Raw genomic sequence first — 20,933 nt, forward strand, 5'->3', positions numbered from 1 at the left:
AATAAAAAACTGAAAGAAATAAAAAAATAAAATAAAGACACTCAACAGGTGTATGCATAATGAGAAGAGTTATTTTAGGGAGCGTTAGTATCGTTAGGTTGTGCTAAAGACGTGTTCTGCTTCAAATCTCTTTCACACACACAAAAACGTAAACACTTAATACGCAAATCCCTTGTTCCTCATCAAATTGAAAACCTGGTTTTGTGTCAGCATTTCTCTGAAACTCAATAATCAATCAAAAACATACTATGGATGAAGAGTACGATGTAATTGTGTTGGGCACAGGTCTCAAGGAATGCATCCTCAGTGGTCTTCTCTCTGTTGATGGCCTCAAGGTTCTTTTCTCAATTTCCCCTTCTTCTTATCTTAATCTTTCATTCTAAAACCATTCTTTCACATTTTCTTCTCATTTCTTCATATCTAACCACTTTTAAATCTTCTTATGTAGCCTCGATGGAAAAAGAAAAAGGAAAATTTTTAAAAGAACACTGTAAAAATGATGGTCAATTTTTCCTCTCTAAAAAAACAGTGCAATGGCCTATGTAGTCTTGTCTTTTCAAAGTGTGTCATATGTTGAAGTACAAACATGAGGAAAAACAGTGCCTAGGTTAATTTATAAATTCAATATCTGAAATTACTTATTTACTTGATATACAAATTTATTTAATGTTTCTCTTCTCTTTGCTTTTTAGCCGAAAAATGAACCTATTTAATTTATTTAATAATTTTATCTTCTCTATGCTTAATTTCAATTTTTTTTATACAAACTAGATTGTTTAAAGAGTAACTTTAATGTTTGAGACATCTGCTCAAACTTTGTTTTTCTATAAAAAATAAGTTGTTTTGAGGGATTTTAAAAGTTGTGATTTATAATTACTTTTCAATAGTTTTTTGTTTTCTTGTTTCGGGACTTGTAATTTTATATAATTCAACTTTGTGAGTTGGGTTTTATTTAATGCACTTAAATTCAATTAGATTGTGTAACATGTTGAATGAATTTCAATCCAACTACATAATTAATATATAATAAAAAAATACCATTTGTTTGATATTTTAGGCTTAATTATCTTTTTATTCGTATTATTTATTTATTTATTGTTTAATTAGATCCATTTATCGATAATAGATATAATCAAGTCCTTAAATTTTAAAATTGCAATAATGTGATTTCTATGGTTCAATCAAATCGATCATTTATTTTTCCGATTTAACAATGTAAACCTTCAATACATTAAAATTGATGTTATTAATTTTATACTTTTGTTATCCATGGGTAATAAATTGCATTATGCATAAATTAAAACCACTGACATAGGTTTGTTAAATTTTTTATCGAGTAATATGATGTCACATTTTTAGAATTTTAAAAATTGAGGGATTTAATCGAACTTTTTTATTAATATGTAGAATAAATTGAATAAAATGAGTAACAAAATTGAGATTAGAATGTCATAAATTTTAACAAAAATATTTTTATATTTTATGACATGATTATTATTATTATTATATATATATATATATATATATATATTACTAGTAATTTTAGCCTTATAATTATGAAAGAAAATTATAAAATTTAGAGGTTTTTTTTTTAATAAATAATTATTTTTTAAAATTACACAATCTAATGATTCACGCTTTTGATTCGATTGGACTGTTAAATAAATAAAATAAAATGAACTAGACCCGATTCAATTAAATTTAATTAACTTAAAACAAAAATTAGATTAAACACGATCCTACCTAGACGGTCCTCCTAATTCCAAGCATGTAACATTTTCTTATGTGAAAGTTAGTTTTTTATTACATTTTAACAAAATGATTTATTTTAATTTTTTTATAACTTACTGAAAAGGTAACATTTGTTTTTATAATAATAGATTATAGAATAATAAACTATACATATAATATAATTTTGCCTGTTCCAAATCCAAACTTAGCGAGTTAAGTCATAGGCTAATATCACGATTTCATCTATTGTGCTTGACCTAGCAGATGACAACAAAGTGAAAGCATTTTATATTTTAGGTATTTTTCTTATATATATAAGAAAAGAGTATTTTAATTGTGACGAAGCTTAGGCTATGTCTCCCATTTGAAAATAATTATGATTATATGGAAGCATTAAGAAAGTTGTTAAATAATTCTGAATTTTGAAAATGATAAGTCATTTGGTTATGGTTGAATTAGGTGTTGCACATGGATAGAAATGACTACTATGGAGGAGCTTCTACATCTCTCAATCTTACACAGGTAACTTACTTTTTCGATTACTAATACAAATATCTCCTTTTCCCGTTTTCATACTAAAATCCATTTTCTGCTGTTTAGCTATGGAAACGATTTAGGTCAGATGACAAGCCACCAGAGGAGCTAGGCTCCAACAGAGAATACAATGTTGATATGATACCTAAGGTACCTCACTACTCTCATGTTTATAGATATGTATGTCACATTTTGCCGTTGAAAATTGATGCATCGTGTTAGTATCTATGCATGGTAGACGGTTAAGATATCTCAACTGTTAATTATAATTTATATATTATTATAATTTATTCAGATATCATTCTTTGATAACTTTTTGACAACACATACATGATAGTTTATGATTGGTTCGTTTCAAATATATTTTTAAACATAAATTCAAACAAACCAATAAAATGATGACATGTGTCCCGTTGTTAAAAAATTGTTAAAAAAAATTGTCAAGAAGGTCCTTTTTTATATGCACAAGAAACTTGTACTAATTATGTGTTCATATTTCTTGGCTCTTGGAACTGTTGGGCAATGTAATTTCTTCTGTTATCTTCTTTTTGAGCATGAATTAATGTGGAAAAGAAAAGCAAGTTGCTTTGAGATGGATCTTGTATAGTTATCATTTGTGAAACAAAAACGAACTTTTCATCTGTTTTTTTGTAGTTTATGATGGCGAATGGAGCTTTAGTCCGTGTTCTCATTCACACAGATGTTACAAAGTACTTGAACTTCAAAGCCGTAGATGGAAGCTTTGTGTATAATAAGGGAAAGGTAGGCAACATATTTATTTTCTTTTTTTAAAGTTCTATGTTTCTTACTATATTGCAAGCTTCACATTTCACCACAAAAATCTTACGACAGAATTTCTGAATTTATCTATTCTAGATATACAAAGTCCCTGCAACAGATGTTGAAGCACTGAAATCACCTTTGATGGGACTATTTGAGAAGCGCCGTGCTCGGAAGTTCTTCATTTATGTCCAAGATTATGACCAGAATGATCCCAAATCTCACGAAGGACTAGATTTGAATCAAGTTACAGCAAGGCAGTTGATATCGTATGTATTTTGTTCCTTTATTTTCCTCTGCATTACTTGATTTTTCATCCCTTAAAATCTTTCTTCGATCACATTAAGCATAAAACATGATTGTGATCTGGTTTAATACTTGAATAAATCTACCTTACTACATGTTTAATGGTTTCTCCAAATGTAGGAAATATGGATTGGAAGATGATACAATTGACTTCATAGGTCATGCCTTGGCACTTCATCGTGATGACAGCTACTTGGATGAGCCAGCCAAGGATTTTGTGGAGAGAGTTAAGGTACTGATTATACTGATCAGAATCTATTATCATATATTTCACCAGAGTAGTTGAAATTCCTTCATGAAAATTTTGTCTTGTGCATTTCAATTTTATTACATTGACATTTTGCAGACATGGAGGCACTTCTTAAACTTTATAAGCATGTAATATGTTGTTTTCTCTGTACAGATTTATGCAGAGTCCCTAGCACGCTTTCAAGGAGGTTCACCTTACATATATCCACTATATGGACTGGGAGAGTTGCCTCAGGTTCTCCATATCTATATTTCCATTTTAATCTTGGTAAACTTCAGGCACTAAACTTTGGTTTCTTTGATTTCCTTAAGGCATTTGCACGTCTAAGTGCTGTGTACGGTGGAACTTACATGCTGAACAAACCAGAATGCAAGGTAAGTTACAGGAAAACCAATTTCTCTGTAATTACTTGTGAAATTTGTATCAAGACAATTTATTTTAATTTTGAAGTTTATCTTGTCTGATACAGGTTTTGGGAGTCATTTTAAAGCAGATAATTGTCCTTACTAGTCATTCTGTTCCCTTTCAGTTTGTGTAAATTGATCATTACTTTACTTTGTGTTGCTCAACTCCTGAAACCTGATAAATAGAAGAATCCACGATATACAGAGCAAAATGCTCATCAAATTTGGGTTAAGGAAACAAAAGTAGAAAGTATTTAATCAAAAACATTATATTAAAAGAGAAAAATCAATTAGACTTACTTTTTGAGTAATTATAAGCCTCTATTAGAATGTATACTAAATGCATCTTAACCAATATATGCAAAGGTACTCTCAAGTTCCTTTTTGTACATTTCTCCTCACATATAATCTTGTGGTACACAGGTAGAATTTGACGAAAATGGGAAAGCCATCGGTGTGACATCAGAAGGAGAAACAGCCAAATGCAAGAAAGTTGTTTGTGATCCATCATATCTATCTGATAAGGTTAGATTTCTATGATAACAACAAGTGTGAGCTAGGTTTTCTCAAGTGTTCCATGGTTTACATGAATGTCCCAAGTCTGAAAACATGAATTGCAGTAAAGTGTGATCTCCTCCACTCCATCTGACACTATTCATTCATCAGGTTCATAAGGTTGGAAGGGTTTCACGTGCAATATGTATTATGAGCCATCCTATTCCAGAAACCAATGACTCTCACTCAGCACAAGTCATTCTGCCACAGAAGCAGCTTGGTCGCAAGTCAGATATGTAGGTTTGCTTTGATCAACTCCAATGCTTTCATATTTTACTAAATATGCATGAAAAGAACAAACTATAAGAAAACACACAAGGGAACAGCCTTTTTCCAGAGAGGGGCTCCAAATCCTGCAAAAGGTTGTAGCATTCCCTCTTTAAAAAGGTCAAGGTTCTTGAAGAAGAAAAGAATAGAAATCCTTGTAGAATCAAACTTGGCTCATTATAAATACCCGTCTGTTGACTTTTGTAATCACAGAAAGTATTTGTAACTGACAGATATTGTTGTTATACGCAAAGTATGTTATAAAATGGAAAATTCAATTCAAATTTCCATTTTCAAAATCATAAAAGCAAAATAAAAAAAAATGTTATTGGCTATGTTTGCTCATGTACTTTGTTATTGCAGGTATCTCTTCTGCTGCTCTTATGCTCATAATGTAGCACCCAAAGGAAAATTTATTGCTTTTGTTACAACAGAAGCAGAGACTGACCAGCCTGAGGTGGAATTGAAGCCTGGTATTGACCTTCTTGGACCTGTAGATGAGATATTCTATGACATGTATGACAGGTTTGAACCCTGCAATGATCATGAGGCTGATGGTTGTTTCATCTCTACTGTAAGTATTGAGTAGAATCTCTCACAAGCATGTTTTACTTTCTTTAGTTGTTTCTTATTTCCAAACCATTGCGAACAATACTTGATTGGGTTATCTAGTGCACAGTCATACAAACACATACAAAGTAGCTTGTTTTGATTAACTTCGTAAAATATCCAAAGTCTATCACTAATGAATATGGCCAGAACTTCTTGTAAGAAAGAAGAAACAAATATCATTTTGGTTTAAATATAGCAATGAACATAACATGTTCTGTAAATATACAATTAGAATCCTACGGTTTCCCCTGTTGTCCTTCATGATAAATATGAAATCTTTATTTCCTTGTTATTTTTATTTTTAAAAAACCAAGTGTAATGATCTGAAATTAAATCCTTGCAGAGCTATGATCCTACCACACACTTTGAAACCACAGTTAAAGACGTGGTCGGGATGTACAGCAAAATCACTGGAAAGGTTTGTATCTTTTCACTTAAAATGCAATTTACATTACTATCTCATCACATACTATGACAATTACAGAGTTTGAGAACAAGAATTAAAAAAGAACTTGTATCTTTCATTTACACAAAAGCTTGTGCTTGAAATTTAACAATATTTCCTTGTTTTCTTACTCCTTATGAAATTGCATTTTCAAAAATAAAGCTAAATTATCACCATTATATAGAATGGTACCTGCACTTGTTGATTTGACCTAAAAAGCATGCGTAGCTTTGTGTTCCGAAGTTCCAACCTCCAAGCAAAATTTAGACCTAATTTGTTACCTCGTGTAACAAAATTTCTATACCCTTAGAGAATCTGATATAATGATTTACAGTATGATCTTGGTATTCCGCATCTGCATGCACCAAATGTAATGTTACATAAATAAAATATCATATTCAAGGGGAAAAGGTAATAAAGTCTGGATTTTTTTTTTCTTTTCCTGATCAGCATCACTTTTGTCTTTTGTTTCAGGTTCTTGATCTTTCTGTGGACTTGAGTGCCGCAAGTGCTGCAGCTGAAGATTGAGATTGCTTGAAGCTATATAAACATGCCCAAGTTTTGAAAGAGAAGCTTTATTCTTTTTTTTTTTTTAATTTCAAATTTATCTTTTAGATGATTTAATGGGAACAGAACTCATCCTTGTTCGTTTTGTCGATGGAATTTTTATGTCCCATGTATGACAGCATTCTTTAATTCAGACGAGCTGTTTATTAGTCAATATAATTCTTTAAGATCATTTTCTTTCCATAGTTAATTCCATTTCTCAGAATATTTGCTTAAAATTATATGAATGTAACATGATAAAAATGACTGTGATGTGATGATCTGCATTGCAAGAAAACTAGGGATACTTAAGACATTTAAACCATATAAATTTTATACATCACGCTTATTTAAAAAACTCGTAGATTATTCATTCATTTCAAATTGATGGCAAGACCTTTATTAACATAATGCTTTTGCACAAAAAAATAAATTGCGCAATATATAGTGTGATGATTATAGCATTGGCAAAATCAGCACCTACTTTTCCCAAAATTCAATTTATCGTGCGACCTTTCATTATTTCTAGTTTTCAACCAGGTCACAAGTTCGTTACGTTGCTTTACATTGCATACAACTTGCCAGCATTACTTCAAACACATTAAAAAAGAAAAAGTAGAGCGACACCACCCAGCATTCATGATGATTACAAACACCACATTTTTTACTCCCGACTCGTTCAACACCGAAAAAAGAATATTTTTATATGAAAATATAAAACAAATTGAGATGAATCAAGTACAATAATTAGGTGTTAGATAGGTGTAGAAAGGTGTATGATTATATTTTTCCTAATTTAAATAGCTCTACACTGGGTGCAGGTAACTCCAGTGACTCATAGTTTCCTCTTTAAACAGCAACTCAGCCAACATGACAGATTTACATGCAAATGAATTCGAGTGCTAAGAAAATAAAAGTTTCTCCTTCACACAGCACATGCAAAAGGGTGCACTGTGAACAAAACTCATTAAGCAATTGTCATATATATTATTCACATGCTACAATTAGATGACTATTAAAGAACTAGAAGAGAAGTGCTACAAAAATTGACTTACCAGAGTTTATGATATACAACAATAAATTGAAAAGAAAAGTCTTTTGGGCTTTTAGCTGCCTAACTTGAAAGCATCTACAAAGAGACCCAAACATATGCCAGCTTTCCAGAAGTTCACCATCACTAGAAAAGACTGCAACCTCCCGGGCCTTGCAGTGGCAGGCATTCTATATATTAGCATGCCAATTCCTTCAATTGCAGCCACCACAACACCAGCAACCAGAACATCCCAATCACCAGTTTGCCCAAGGATTGTAGCCAGTGCATTAGCCGTGTAGAAGCCCAAGAGTAGTAGGAATATTTTCAAGGGTAAGTTCTTTCTAGTTGAGTTCAGCTTTTCTAGAAGTTGTCTGCCCCCTGCAGTCAGTATCCTACCCAGTCGAGTACCACCAAGATTGGAACTGCCTTCGTTGATGCTTTGTTGGTCACCATTTCCAGACACTCCACCTGTGTTCAAGGCAAAAGCTATTTTCCACTCAGCTCTTCTTCCCAGGAAACTGAACCAGGGTAATGAAAGACAATTAATATTTGCATGGATAAAGAAATTATCCACTCCTTTAATATTAAGATTCAGAGGTGCCCAAACTGTCCATGCACTTAACAATGCTATTAGAATTGTAAAGGCGTGCTTATTTCTAGCATCTTATAATGCAAAAAGAGAAAGTATCTTATTGGAAAGAAAAGACTAAGAAAAATATATGCACAAGGTTAGGTGAGAAAAAAGAAAAGTATTCATGGGAAGGCTGCATGATATCTCCATTTTCAGGTTTTAAGATAAGAGTTGCTAACAAATAATATAAAAAGCATACATAACAGCAATAATCATTGCTCTTTTTCCCACTGTGTGAGGTCAGCTACCACCTATACGAATCAGACGATGCTATTGTATTTTAATGAAAAGCAACTTTCCATAGAAGCCTTTCAAAGGTTTTCTTGGTCTTCCTCTACCTGTATTTTCTAGGCTATCCTTCATTTAAATAACTGTTCTAACAGAGGGTTCATTATTTCTTTTCACAACAAATAAATAATATGATGAAAAAATCACCATAATTTTAGATCAAGGGTCAAATTTTTAGAATAAGTTCAATTACCAGTTCTGAGCAAAAGGTGAAGACTTCATGCCAACTTTTAGAGTTAGCCCGTTAATATTTGGCTCACAGACACAACTGTGGATTCTGGAAGTTGCAGGGGATAGACATGATTTTTCGGAGCTTTCATTCTCTGTAATTGATAATCTCCACTTCAGAATCGAAGATCCCACGTGACAAGCCATGTATTAAGAAGTTATAGTGCTGAGGCTTCTAATCTGCACCTGTTCAAAATCTTAAGATGTTATACGCAGAGCTTCATATAATTTATCACCCATTAAAACACAAATCAACATGAGTTAAACTTAAAACTATAATGTAATGAATGAGTTTTTATGCATAGTACTGAGGGGGCAGTAATTGGTAGTCAAACATTCAAATTCTATTCAAGGTGGTAACAGACACGGCAATTGCATATAAAAAGAATATGTATGTAGATAATCACAGGACTTCTAGCTAGAGGGACCTAAGAATATCTTTACACTTGTTTAATTACTAACATGCCACATTAATGTCAACCAAGAAGTCAAAACAACAAAGCAGCATAACATATCACCATGCCCAAATGTGCAAAGGAAATAAAAAGAATGTTTAAGCCTCTAAGGAAAGCAAGTTAGTAATCTAAAATCTAAAAACATTTAAACATCATCGTCTCAGCTGCGATGTGAAGCATTGCATTCTCATCGTCCTCACTTTCAATGTTGTAGATTTGTTCCTCCTCCTCTTCACTTTCAATTTCATCACCATACTTCTCTTCCTCTCCTTCTAGCTCTAGTGCATAATTTCTTCTTCTAATAGGCCTAGAACTAGAAACTGCCGCTGCATTCTTTGTTCTTGTATGTTGCCTACTGGATGTAATAAGCTCCCCACTGTTGCAGCTGCTACAGTTCCCCAAGTTAAATCATCAAATACTAATTCTTCGTGGACACCTTCTTCTTTTTTGATCATTTCTCAAAACAACCATTCATTACTCTCATCAACCTCATTCAAGACAACGGAATCCATCTGTTAGGCAACCGGAAATTGTGAGGAGAAAAACAAGACTGAAAAGAAGCATGGTCTACAGGGTCGAAGCACGGCCTGCAGGGTTGAAGCATGGTCAACTGGGTTGAAGCATGATTTGGCAAGTTGAAGCACGGTTTGTTGGGTTGAAACACGGTTGGAGCACGGTCAGTTAGGTTGGAGCACGGTGCGCTGAGAATAGGCAGTGCGGGGTGTGATGACAGATTGGAGCCGTGAATGAAGTGCAGTGGTCGCTAGAGGAAGACAGTCTCGATTGCAGTGGTCACCAGAGGAAAAGGATGCTTAGAGAAAAGGAGCACATAGTGGTTGCGGTTATTATTCACCCCAAAAAAAAAAAAAAAAAAAAAAAAAAAAAAACCAGATCGATAACCTAAACTATTGATACCATATAGATTTGTTTATATTCTGAATGTATTGTGTGGCTAATGCAAAGCACACAAAATGTATTTATAGCATAGTACATAATCAATTATAATAAATACACCTAATAATTAGGAATTAATATCCTAATTTTCCAGATTATGTAATGCTTAATTTCCTAGAAATCTGAAATGGCTTATTAGATTCTCACATTATGCATGTCCATACTTATGAACCTATTTTTTAATTGTTATGAACCCATTTTATGAATTATGTATGAGTTATTTTATCATTTATATTACTTTTGATGATGCACCTATTTGTGAATATAATATTTTATCTACTCATAACTCTTACAAATCGAGTTATGATCCTCTCAAGTTATGAGTTTTCATTCCCTTTCCGATCCCCTTATGGATGGTCGAGTTTGACAACATTGGTGATGATGGCTAGAAAGGTTGTGAAGTTGGCTGAATAAATTGACTGGCAAATGGTGGTTGGCCAAATGAAGTGGTCACTACAAAGAAGAACTAGGTTTCATTCAATGTTGTAAGATTAGTAGCACTGGTGGAAGTGTCATCGGAATAATGACCAAAAAAATGGCTAAGAGTGTTGATGGTAATGTAATAAAGTCCAAAGGCAACGGTGGTCTAGGTTTGAGGTAGAATGCAGAAGGGAGTGATTAGCAATTTGTAGAAGAGGGAAGTGAAAAATTGAAATGAAAAATGTGAGCCTACTTGTGAAAAACGATATTGTTTCAAAGTTATTTTAGGGGCACCCTGGGTTAAAACCAAGTTGCATCAAAACATGTGCCACAACCACAACCAAGGACTGACACAAAGCGACCTTCAGGAACATAGAGTTGTTATTCCATTCTACACTAGCGGCATGAACACACTATTGATAACTAAAAGGGTAGTGGAAGAGAGTTGTGTTAGGTTCCTCAACAATCAGCGTAAAACATGCCAAAAACCCCAATTATGGATCACTCATGATGGATTTCTACCAATACTAGGTTGGTACTTGAAAGTAATGCACTGTATAGCACAAATATAATGTTAAGTTAGCTAGTCACTGTATTGACGTCTAGATGTAGTGTTAAATGAACTAGGATCTTTACATTCTTCCATACTGCTTTGGGTAAAGAAGCTAGTCTAGGAATGCTTGCTTAGGTTTGGTCCTTCAATGCTTTGACAAGTAAATACTAAATGGTGCTGGAGAAAGAGTTAATGAGATAGACAATATGTGGTTTAAACTTTGGTATGTCATTAAACTTATAGGAAAGAATGGAGTATGTATTACAATAGACGAGAATAGGAAGAAAAGTTTGGTGGATTGCAGCGGTATAACAGCAAGATAATATCTTTAAAATTATTGTAAGCCTGTCAATATCATTAAGCACCACAAATCCACAAGTAGGATCAGAAGCACTTTTGAAATAAAGGGAGGATTTGGAGGGGTTGTTTCAAGGCATTCAACAAGAATCAGAAATTCTCATTGGCAGTGATCTACATGATGCTATCATCTTGCACTTTAATCATGCTAACAGCAAAATTTAAGAGAATGAGTTTTGCAGTTTTTTACACTCAACAGAATATTTATGGCTGTATTTCAAGACTACTTGGGGTAATTTTAGATTAGTAATATAACGTGACTTATAACGAGATGATAATAAGGAGTCATCGTGTTAGCATGTGGTCGGGTTTCAAGTTAGCAATACCAATGTAAATTATATAGTTTTTTTGAACTTCTAAGTATTGAAATTTCAAAGTCCACCACTGTATCCAAGTGATCTTAAGAAAACATTATCAGATACATCGAGAAGTTTGCATTTGCTTTTATAGGCGCAAATACAGATTATGAAGATAAGCAGAAAAAAGAAAATCACTAACACATAGGCAGTTCAGGATACCCAAGATTATAAACAATCCGAAAGCATTTAACAATCAAGTGAATAAAATAGAAAAGAATACAGTAAGAAAATTTGAAAAAGCCAAAATGATACGTAAAAACAAACTAATCCTAATAAGATCCTAAGGGGGTAAAACCCTCCCTTTAATTTAAAAGTGGCCACTAAAATAAATAATAAGTATAGGAACAAGGTATTCCCTTATGCACTTTAAAACAAGCCGCAGCCTTACCTAGAACTCAGCCCACAGTTGCTTACAAAATTAGCAGAAGTCAAGATTCTCAAGTTGCTAAACAACAAGGAAGTAGCCCTAATTGTTGGCAATTTCATGACCCCTGTGAATCCATCGACAATGGTTGAATTTTCTGTTATGGTACAAAGAGAGTCATGGATTGTCAAAAACTGAAACATCAGTATCCAAAAACAGAATTTGAGTGAAACGTTAGTGTCAGTGTTACCTTCATGAAGAGAGAACGATGAAGGAGAACCCAGGAACACACGCAGTGACCAGAAACTCTTGCTACTGAAATTAAACTGTTTATTATCTCTTTCAATTCCATGCCACTAACAATTCGGGTCAAATCACTCACCCGAACCACGCCTCTCGGGTCCGGCAAACTCTAATTTATAATAAACCTTTTTCATTAATGGTAAAAGGTTCAATTAATAAACCATATTTTTAATTCCTCATAATAATTTCACCACGCATTACTAGTTTATTACATGTTATTATCAATTCAGGAAAAACAAAACAGCGTTAGATAGTTTCATAGTCAAATTAAAAATAGTTAATTTTGACTTTAAGACAAATATTTTACTTTTTTTTTATGTCAAAAGTATTTTAGATACATTTTGAAAGGTCAACGAAAACTTAAGTAGAACTTTTAAAACTAAAATATAAAGAATTGTTTATTTTTAATTCTATTATTTTCATATTTTATTCAATTTATACTTATTACTAATAGAAAAGGTCAATATGTCGTCTAATTTTTAAAATATATAATGAAATGGTCATTTTTTTTCATTTGATTAATAACTAAAATGATTACAAATAATTATTAATTTATGTATAATGTTATTTACTTCTAATACATAATTCATACCATAAATAGAATACAGTATTTGTTAACTTCTTTTTTAATGCTATACTTTAGTTAAACAACTTCATTGTTTAATAAATGAAAATAATTTATTTATATACTTATGTATTAGAATAAGTAATTAAGTATTCTTTATTATTTTAAAACACTAAATAATTTATGTTTCTAAAAATAACGGTTACACACTTTTTTTATATTATTCTTATAAAATTTTGTATATTTTTACATTATATTATTTTATTGTTTTTAATATATAATTTTGTAAAATTATATAAATTTTAAAATGTTATTATTTAAACATAATAAAAATATGAACTATCGTATTCAGAAACCCGTATATTTTCGCCGGCAATTTAAAAAACTAATTATTTTAATTTCAAATCAAGCTGGATTATATTATTGTACTTTAAAATGAAATAAATTAATTATTGAAAATATCACATTATCATGTTATTGAAACTAAGGGACTTTGATAGAACATTTTATTAATGTAAAAGGAAATAAATAAGTAATACAAAAATAGAAATAAAAAAGTATTAAAAATAAAACCAGAATTTGATTATTCATAAAAACAAAAACATATTTCACTCTAAACAGTGACAAAAAAGTTTTGAGTGATGAAATTGCACTAAAAGCAAAATGTAAAAAATGAAAATAAGAAAAGAAAAACAAATTCATAAATAAATAAAATGTTGATAATATGGTTTGAGTGGAAGAATATTTAAGAGCCAATAAGGCATGATCCATATAGAATAGGAAGGAGAAGCATGGAAGAGGTGGAGCAGGTCAAAGCAGAGGCATTGCAGATAATGGGAGTTTTTCAACTTCTTCCGAAGCTCGTCGTCTTCGATCTCGATTACACTCTTTGGCCTTTCTACTGGTTTATCTTCTTACATGCCAAGTTGTTTCATAAATTTTTCAATCTTGTTTATTCTCCGAGGAAAAACCCATGTTCTTGTTTAATTTCAGTGAGTGCCGCTCGAAGCACGATACGCCTTATTTGTTTCCTCATTCTAGAGGCATTTTGCATGCGCTCAAACGCCAGAACGTTCATGCTGCAATTGCTTCCAAGTCACCAACTCCTGACATTGCAACCACGTATCTTGACAAGCTCGGCATCAGGTCAATGTTTGTCGCCGAGGTCTGTTGTTTTTCCTTGCCTTTTTTCATTGCAACGAATGAAATTGAAGTGACGGTGATGTTCTTGTTGTTGCTGTTTCGGTTTTTATTTAAACAAAATCAAACGGCGACTTCTTGTTGCTGAATCAAGGTTCTCTTGTTAGCAAAAATTAGATTATGTAGTTTAGTTGGTGTGGGAAAGCTTAACCAGAAAGCTTTCGCAAGGTAGATAAGTTTCAATTTACAAGAGAGGTTTACTTTGTTTACTTTTTTTTTTCATTGTTGGAGAAATTATTCAAATTGAGCTTCACATATAAAAGGATTGATCTAGTCATTAACAAGAGGTTGGTCATGTTGTAAGTTTCACATCCTAAAATAAAAATCATCTTATCGATGGAAGGAACACAAAAAAGACCATTGTTAGTTAAAATGCTTATCTAGCACATAGCATACAATAAAGCTTGAGCAAAATCACATTCAACATAGGCGGTTCCTGTTTACTCAAAAGTATTAGAGAAACAACATCGAGATTATCCTCAACAGTCCTCATTTTTTTTTTTTTTTGTTGTCCTTTGTAGTAAGTATACTTTGAAACCTATGCCAAACATTAAATGAAAGTGAAGCAATTTAACCCTGTACCAAGACTTAATAGCCAAGTTGTTGTAGGAGAGATTTTTGGATTCAAGGCCAGCTTCAGCCTTCAGGAGGAAAACATTGTTAGATAGAGAGTTTGGTTAGGTTTATTTGTCAAATAATGATGCAAATATCTTAAGTTCAATGAAAACAGAAAAGCTCGTGCAGAATTAAAAGATAAAAGTTCTTTTGAGTCTGTTTTTCTGTAAGAATACGGGTGGCGAAAACGTATTGATATTTGGTTTTTTGGAATTGGAAATTAGAGATTTCAGAAAAGTTATCACCGAAATAACTGGCTTGTGGTAGCCAATTGATCATTCGAATCATGAAAAAAAAAAATAGAATATATTGCAGGGCAGTAGCAAAATCTTGTGATTCCGTTAAAACCATTCAATGTTCTTGCCTTGAATTTTGCCGATGAAATCCTTGTATACTCCTTAAGCCTTCCCTCTTATATGGTAAATGTTTGTAACCAGATTCATGTCTTGACCGAATTTACTTCTTTCTCATTGTTAAGGAAATATTTTACAGCTGGACACACAAAACAGATCATTTTCAGAAAATTCATTTAAAGACTGGGATCCCCTATAACTCCATGCTATTCTTTGACGATGATAATAACAACATCCAAGAGGTAACAAAGTTTGCGTTTGCCAATTTTTTTATTTCAATGAAGTTTGTTAAATTTTCTTACCAATTTTTCACATTTTCAACTGGATCTTTTATTAATTTGACGGTTGGATCATACAGTGTTTTGTGTGAATTTACTATTCTTTGGTTGGAGCAAGGATTATCGATTTGTTATATAAGTAACATGATTTGTAGTGGTAATCGCAGATCTCAAAAATTGGAGTAACAAGTATTTTGGTCAGAAATGGGGTAAATCTTGAAGCATTTAGAAACGGCCTCGCAAAGTTTTCTCAAAACGGGAATGCATCAAAGAAGAACAAGCAGAAAAGGCCCAAGTAATACTCTCAAAAGGCAGATACTCTCAACAAGGATGCTGAAATTGAATATCCATCCTAACGAAATTTCTATCTGCGTTTATTCAGAAACACACATCGGTTGACGATTTCAAATATGTTACCTCTATTACTCCCAATTCTCGATAGGAAATTGAAAGTATACTTGGAGCATTTTTAATATGAAATGTAAGTGTATTTAACTGTATATCTAGTTGAGTAAAAAACTCTATGAGCAAGCAAGAATGTCTTGTCTTACTTAGTCCTAAAATAAGCCCTTGATACAAAAAAATTAAAGTCTATTTACCGAAACTGTTTTATAAGAATTCTTAAAATGGTAAAATCATAGTTTATTATTTTCCCAAAAGTCAAAATTATCTTATACATGAATTAAAACTAGATTCAAGAAAATTTGATAATAAATAATTTATATCATTTAATTTACACACAAGTTTCCTTGATTAATGATTCGTTGAAGTTTTGAGAAAGAAGTGTTCAAGCATCATAATAATTGATCATATCTCTAATGGTGTGTTGTCTCAACATTATGTAAAGACGATTATCATGTACCAGACTTGGAAATTTCCCATGATTTTCCTGAAGATAAAAGATTTTTTTTTTCTATTTCACTTTTCCCTATCTTACGATAGCTACGGGTAAAGTTTCTTAAAAAAATGCACGAAGCGTGTGTTCTTGAACTAAATTAAAGATCGTCTCTTTAGAATTTGCTCCACCCAGCCCTAAGTTCAATTTTGATATTCATGTATATGAAGGAAAATTATTGTATGGAAGAGCATCGCTTTGGCGCTTCATCACATCTTGAGATTAGTTTCGTACTTAATTAGTGATGCTGACAACGTTCAATGCAAAATTATATGATATCTGATTCGGATACCTTACTAGTAAAACTAGTGACTCAATACGACATATGTGAAAAGTACCTCCAACCAATCACAGTATTAAAATATAACTATTACAACAGAAACTGCTCTAGCAAAGTGGAGAGTTTATTATATATCGTCAGTTATAATTGGATTCAAGTCTCTCTAAAAACTGAGACAATTTTAAATACTGCTTTATATATTTACAAATAATAGGCCAACAGCCCACCTTTAATAAGCCTATATCTAAGAACATAACTCGGTTACAAAGAATGAACAAACAATTTTGCAAGCAATACTGATAAACAGAGGTTCATTGGTTTGCAGTAGATTAATCATCACTACCGATTTATATCAGCTCACCACAACTTTAAAATGTTTTAAACTCTTTCGGAAAGGAGTAGTTGTTCAAGTTCTTCCCTGCGCCTTTCCAATTCCTGTATGTATCCATAAAAAACAAGTAAATACAGCAGGTTTTCTGGGTAAAAAAAATCAAATTTTCATTAGATCAGATGGAGATAAGAAGTTACTCAAAGAAATAAAAGTCTAAATCCTCAGTTAGGACTTAAGACTGAAAACAAGCCTAAGCTATTGATCTTTGTATCCAATCTCCACTACTGATCATGGACATGAAAAGGAGGAGAAAGCACTATTGCAATCTGACTACAATGATCCAACATGCAAAGATGCAAACCTCCCATGAATATTTGAAGTTGAGTAGGTATTTTATCTATATGAAAAAACCTTAACCATTACGCAGTATTTTCAAATCATATAGTCACTATTCAGTGTAATGGAAGCTGCCAACAGCATATTCAGATTTTGATATGATTAATCCATCTTAGATCTGTATAGCACGTCAGTATGTTAGTTTTCCCAATCATGCAAAGCATGTATCAAGATCAGCATCAGGTCAAAATCAGAACTTCACTCTCTTCATCTTACAATGACTACAATTTAAGGTATTTTCATATAGATTAAGGAAAACAATAGATATGCCACTTTCTAAAAAATTTATTGAAATAATCTCACTCTTTTAATAAATGCGTTACTTTGATGATAGAGAGACATTACTTTGAAGACAAGCATAAGGTGAAAACATCAGTCAATTTGAAACTGCTTTAAATGGTTAAAATGACAACCATTGTAGGACGGGCAGAGTGTGTCATCATAACTATGTAACCACATATAATATATATGAATCAGATTAAATTGTAACATCTGAAAATAGAAGCATACCTCGAGATCCTTGGCTGCTTGCTCTCTTGTAATCTCCTGTTTCTGGCGGGCACGTTTAAGAAAACCAATGCACAAGATACCCTTCATTGAGAAGAGAAATTAAAAAAAAACAAAATTGATATTAAGATTAATAAAAAATAAATTTTGATAAGATCAGAAGTAGATAAAAAATTATGGATAAAAATAAGTCTAAAACCTCAGTTGAGACGTAAGATTGAAAAACAAGCCAAAGCTATTGATCTTTGTATCAATCCCACCAATGATAATGGACATGAAAAGGAAACTTCCCTATTGCAATGTGACTATAACAATCTAACATGCAAACCTCCCATGAATTATATGTCTGAAGTTTTGAGTAGGTACGATACCTTACACGATATTTTCAAATCATATAGTCACAGTTCACATACTATGCATTAATTTAAAGTAACCAAATTCTGAAATTCAAAGATTTATTGAGATAGTTCAATTCACCCTATCTTGAACTAAGCCTATAAAACTAATAACTACAACCATACTTTTTTATGCATAACACTAAATTGAAGTAATAAAAAAATTATATGACTAAATAGATTATTTCTCTTCAATGATCTTACTGAAACAACATAAATAACGCCACAGCCAAGTAGCAAATAACTTGCTATGCTCTGAAGAAGAAAAAGGTCCCTTCGCTCCCCAGTAATGTCAGGAAAAGCCCTTGTCATGACAGCAACACTGCACAAATAAAACCACTATTCAGAAACCAAGCCACAAAGTCTATCATGATGAAGAAAATAAAAATCACGGTAAGTACTAGTGGTAGCTACTTTCAAAACAGTTTACTCTATTCTAAATACTACTTCCTAGTCAACAACATACCACTGACATTTCCTAATGGACACTATTCCGTTCCTCCAACAAAGTGCAATTAAATATCATTATTGCAGCTTAAACTTTACTGCTAAACATCTAATATTACAGAAACAATATTACAACACTTTGCTAACCATTGACCAAGGACAAGAAACAAAAACAATATTACAGAAAAAGGCACAGTGATCCAAAATATAAAAGTGATTCAACACGTGCTTTTTAGTATAAAGGGTATTTAACAAGGTGTGCACCTATTGTTTAACGAAACATCATTACCTCTCATTGGTGAAAGAGAAAGAGAGTAAAAACTAAAAAGTGAAAGTGCTTAGAAGAAAGAAAATGAGACGGTAAAAATTTAAACAAAAAAGTATGGAACTCACCAATTATTTTCACCTTATTTATCAATTATGTCTATTCACTTCACTCGTTTAACTCTTCTTCATTCCTTACCGGTTTCTATAAATCAAACACTTTAATTTCGTTCTATTTCTTCATTATTTTCATATACCTTATCAATTCCCATCTATGTTTTTTCTCACATACTTCTTTATTACATATCAAAAAAATGAACCCAAAGATTAAGGAAATGGTCAACAGAGGCGTATTAAAAAATTATGAATGCTAGGAAGTACTATAAACATATTTTATGACATGATATGAGATCAAATGATTTAATAAGCACAGGAAGTCAAGTTAAAGAGTAAACAGGTATAATAAATGTGAGTAAATCGAAAGGAACACGCACAAGATCTGCAGCATACCCCTGGCAGCCCAATACTCCAAAACCTAAAAAGGATCAGCAATCAATTAGATCACAACAGAGCATGCAACGCGTAACAAGACAAGAGTGTTAACAACTAATCGAATAACCGCAAGAATGATGCTCAAACGGAACCTTAGAGAACTTGAGGATGAAACTCCATTCGGTCTCAGCGAGGACCACAAAAGCCGCTATGATAACAGCGTAACAGCGGAATATGCCGTCGAAAATCTGAAACGCGCTCGTGTAAGAAGGTAACGGGAAGTGAGAAGCAGAGAATAAAATTGAGAGAGAGAAGAGGTGTTACGTCGGATGCGTGTTTGAAGGAACGGACGGCGGAGAGAACATTGACGGCGATGCAGAGAATGGCGGCGAGAGAGGTGAGGAAGCTGAAGCAGCGGCACGCTACCAAGAAAGGGTCTGGTCTGTTTGTTCTAGTGACGACGCTCTCTTCCACTACGTCGCCGTTTCGGGACATTTTTGTGGAACAGTGGGAGTTAGTTATCGGAGGCAACAGACAGAAGGGTGGAGTTGAAAACGGGTATGGGAATCTGTTTTTGGTTTGCTTTTGCTTTTGCTTTTCTCTGCTTCTTCCACCTCAAGAGGAACACGTGGCGATTCAAACATTGGGATTTACCCTTAATTACGTCTCCTAATGAAAAAAAAAACACTATTCAAGAGTACACCTGTTAAATAATGATATTTGGTAACATTATTTTTATAATATTTTAATATTATTTACTTATTATTTTATAATTGTAGAGTAATTTTAAATTAATCATATAATATTAAAATATTATAAAAAATGTTTTCAAACTATTATCATTTTTAACAAATTAAACAAAAGTATGTCGTATACCTTTATACTATGTCTAACGGCTTAGTTTGTCTTGCATCCAGTGTATCAAAAATGGATTGCGAGAGTCTTGTAACTACACGTTAAAATAGTATTAATATATGGTTCTTGTTAGATGACTTTTATTGTGAGAGAAGTACGAATAAGAGACAAGGTGAATCGAAAAACTTATCTGATAAAAGGAAAATAATAGAGTTGAATCAATTCATCATCTACATGGAAGTAAAGGACATTCCAATTGATAAGGATCTAAGTATGGTTTAGCTTGAAAATGTGATGGATACATTTTGAAGATATGAAAGATAACTTAAAGGAAGACTTTTGCTAAACATGATTTTAATTTAAGATGAAGGTTTGTTTGCAAGAAAAGATTAAATATTAAAATAATAATTTAAAACATATAAAAAATTGAATTAACTCAATTTAATTGGCACAAGAAAATAAGAAGGGAAGATGAATAATTAATAAAGATTATAAAAAAAATTGAAAAGTTAGAAGAAATGTATAGAAAAAGAAAAATAAAGTCGCCTAAACAAATCTTAATGATAAATTCAAGGAAAAATTGGCATTTCTTTTCTAAAACGTTCAAAAATAAGATCTAAAATCGATTATCACTTACATATATGTTTCACACAAACACAAATATATATATATATATATATATATA

The 20,933-nt window shown here is 32.2% G+C and overlaps 4 protein-coding genes across 5 annotated transcripts; 2 read left to right on the forward strand and 2 right to left on the reverse strand.

Annotated features, from left to right (window-relative positions):
* The first annotated feature begins 248 nt into the window (after positions 1-248).
* LOC106768148 (guanosine nucleotide diphosphate dissociation inhibitor At5g09550) lies at positions 249-6,629 on the forward strand. The gene is made up of 13 exons (XM_014653126.2): positions 249-335; positions 2,191-2,253; positions 2,332-2,415; positions 2,920-3,027; positions 3,142-3,314; positions 3,472-3,583; positions 3,755-3,835; positions 3,913-3,975; positions 4,429-4,530; positions 4,672-4,796; positions 5,191-5,401; positions 5,783-5,857; positions 6,359-6,629. The coding sequence occupies exons 1-13, from the start codon at positions 249-251 to the stop codon at positions 6,410-6,412; spliced, it is 1,338 nt and encodes a 445-aa protein (XP_014508612.1). The 3' UTR covers positions 6,413-6,629.
* Positions 6,630-7,330: 701 nt separating this feature from the next.
* LOC106768149 (ycf20-like protein) lies at positions 7,331-12,469 on the reverse strand. 2 transcript variants are annotated; one of them, XM_014653128.2, is made up of 4 exons: positions 12,323-12,469; positions 12,097-12,229; positions 8,576-8,796; positions 7,331-7,981 (listed from the first exon to the last, which is right to left on the reverse strand). In XM_014653128.2, the coding sequence occupies exons 3-4, from the start codon at positions 8,755-8,757 to the stop codon at positions 7,537-7,539; spliced, it is 627 nt and encodes a 208-aa protein (XP_014508614.1). In that variant the 5' UTR covers positions 8,758-8,796; positions 12,097-12,229; positions 12,323-12,469; the 3' UTR covers positions 7,331-7,536. The 2 variants fall into 2 exon arrangements, with proteins under 2 accessions (XP_014508614.1, XP_022639212.1); XM_022783491.1 differs by having other exon boundaries at positions 8,576-8,807.
* Positions 12,470-13,719: 1,250 nt separating this feature from the next.
* On the forward strand, positions 13,720-15,886 carry LOC106768153 (magnesium-dependent phosphatase 1). The gene is made up of 4 exons (XM_014653132.2): positions 13,720-13,844; positions 13,934-14,105; positions 15,234-15,350; positions 15,554-15,886. Exons 1-4 carry the CDS (start codon positions 13,732-13,734, stop codon positions 15,683-15,685), a joined length of 534 nt encoding a protein of 177 aa, XP_014508618.1. The 5' UTR covers positions 13,720-13,731; the 3' UTR covers positions 15,686-15,886.
* A 778-nt stretch (positions 15,887-16,664) lies between these two features.
* Positions 16,665-19,992, reverse strand: LOC106768151. Its single transcript, XM_014653131.2, has 6 exons — positions 19,718-19,992; positions 19,546-19,641; positions 19,396-19,436; positions 18,395-18,512; positions 17,799-17,879; positions 16,665-16,996 (listed from the first exon to the last, which is right to left on the reverse strand). Exons 1-6 carry the CDS (start codon positions 19,886-19,888, stop codon positions 16,940-16,942), a joined length of 564 nt encoding a protein of 187 aa, XP_014508617.1. The 5' UTR covers positions 19,889-19,992; the 3' UTR covers positions 16,665-16,939.
* Between the last annotated feature and the right edge of the window lie 941 nt (positions 19,993-20,933).

The sequence above is a fragment of the Vigna radiata genome, chromosome 7 (genome assembly GCF_000741045.1).
Source record: "Vigna radiata var. radiata cultivar VC1973A chromosome 7, Vradiata_ver6, whole genome shotgun sequence".
Classification (NCBI taxonomy): Eukaryota; Viridiplantae; Streptophyta; class Magnoliopsida; order Fabales; family Fabaceae; genus Vigna; species Vigna radiata.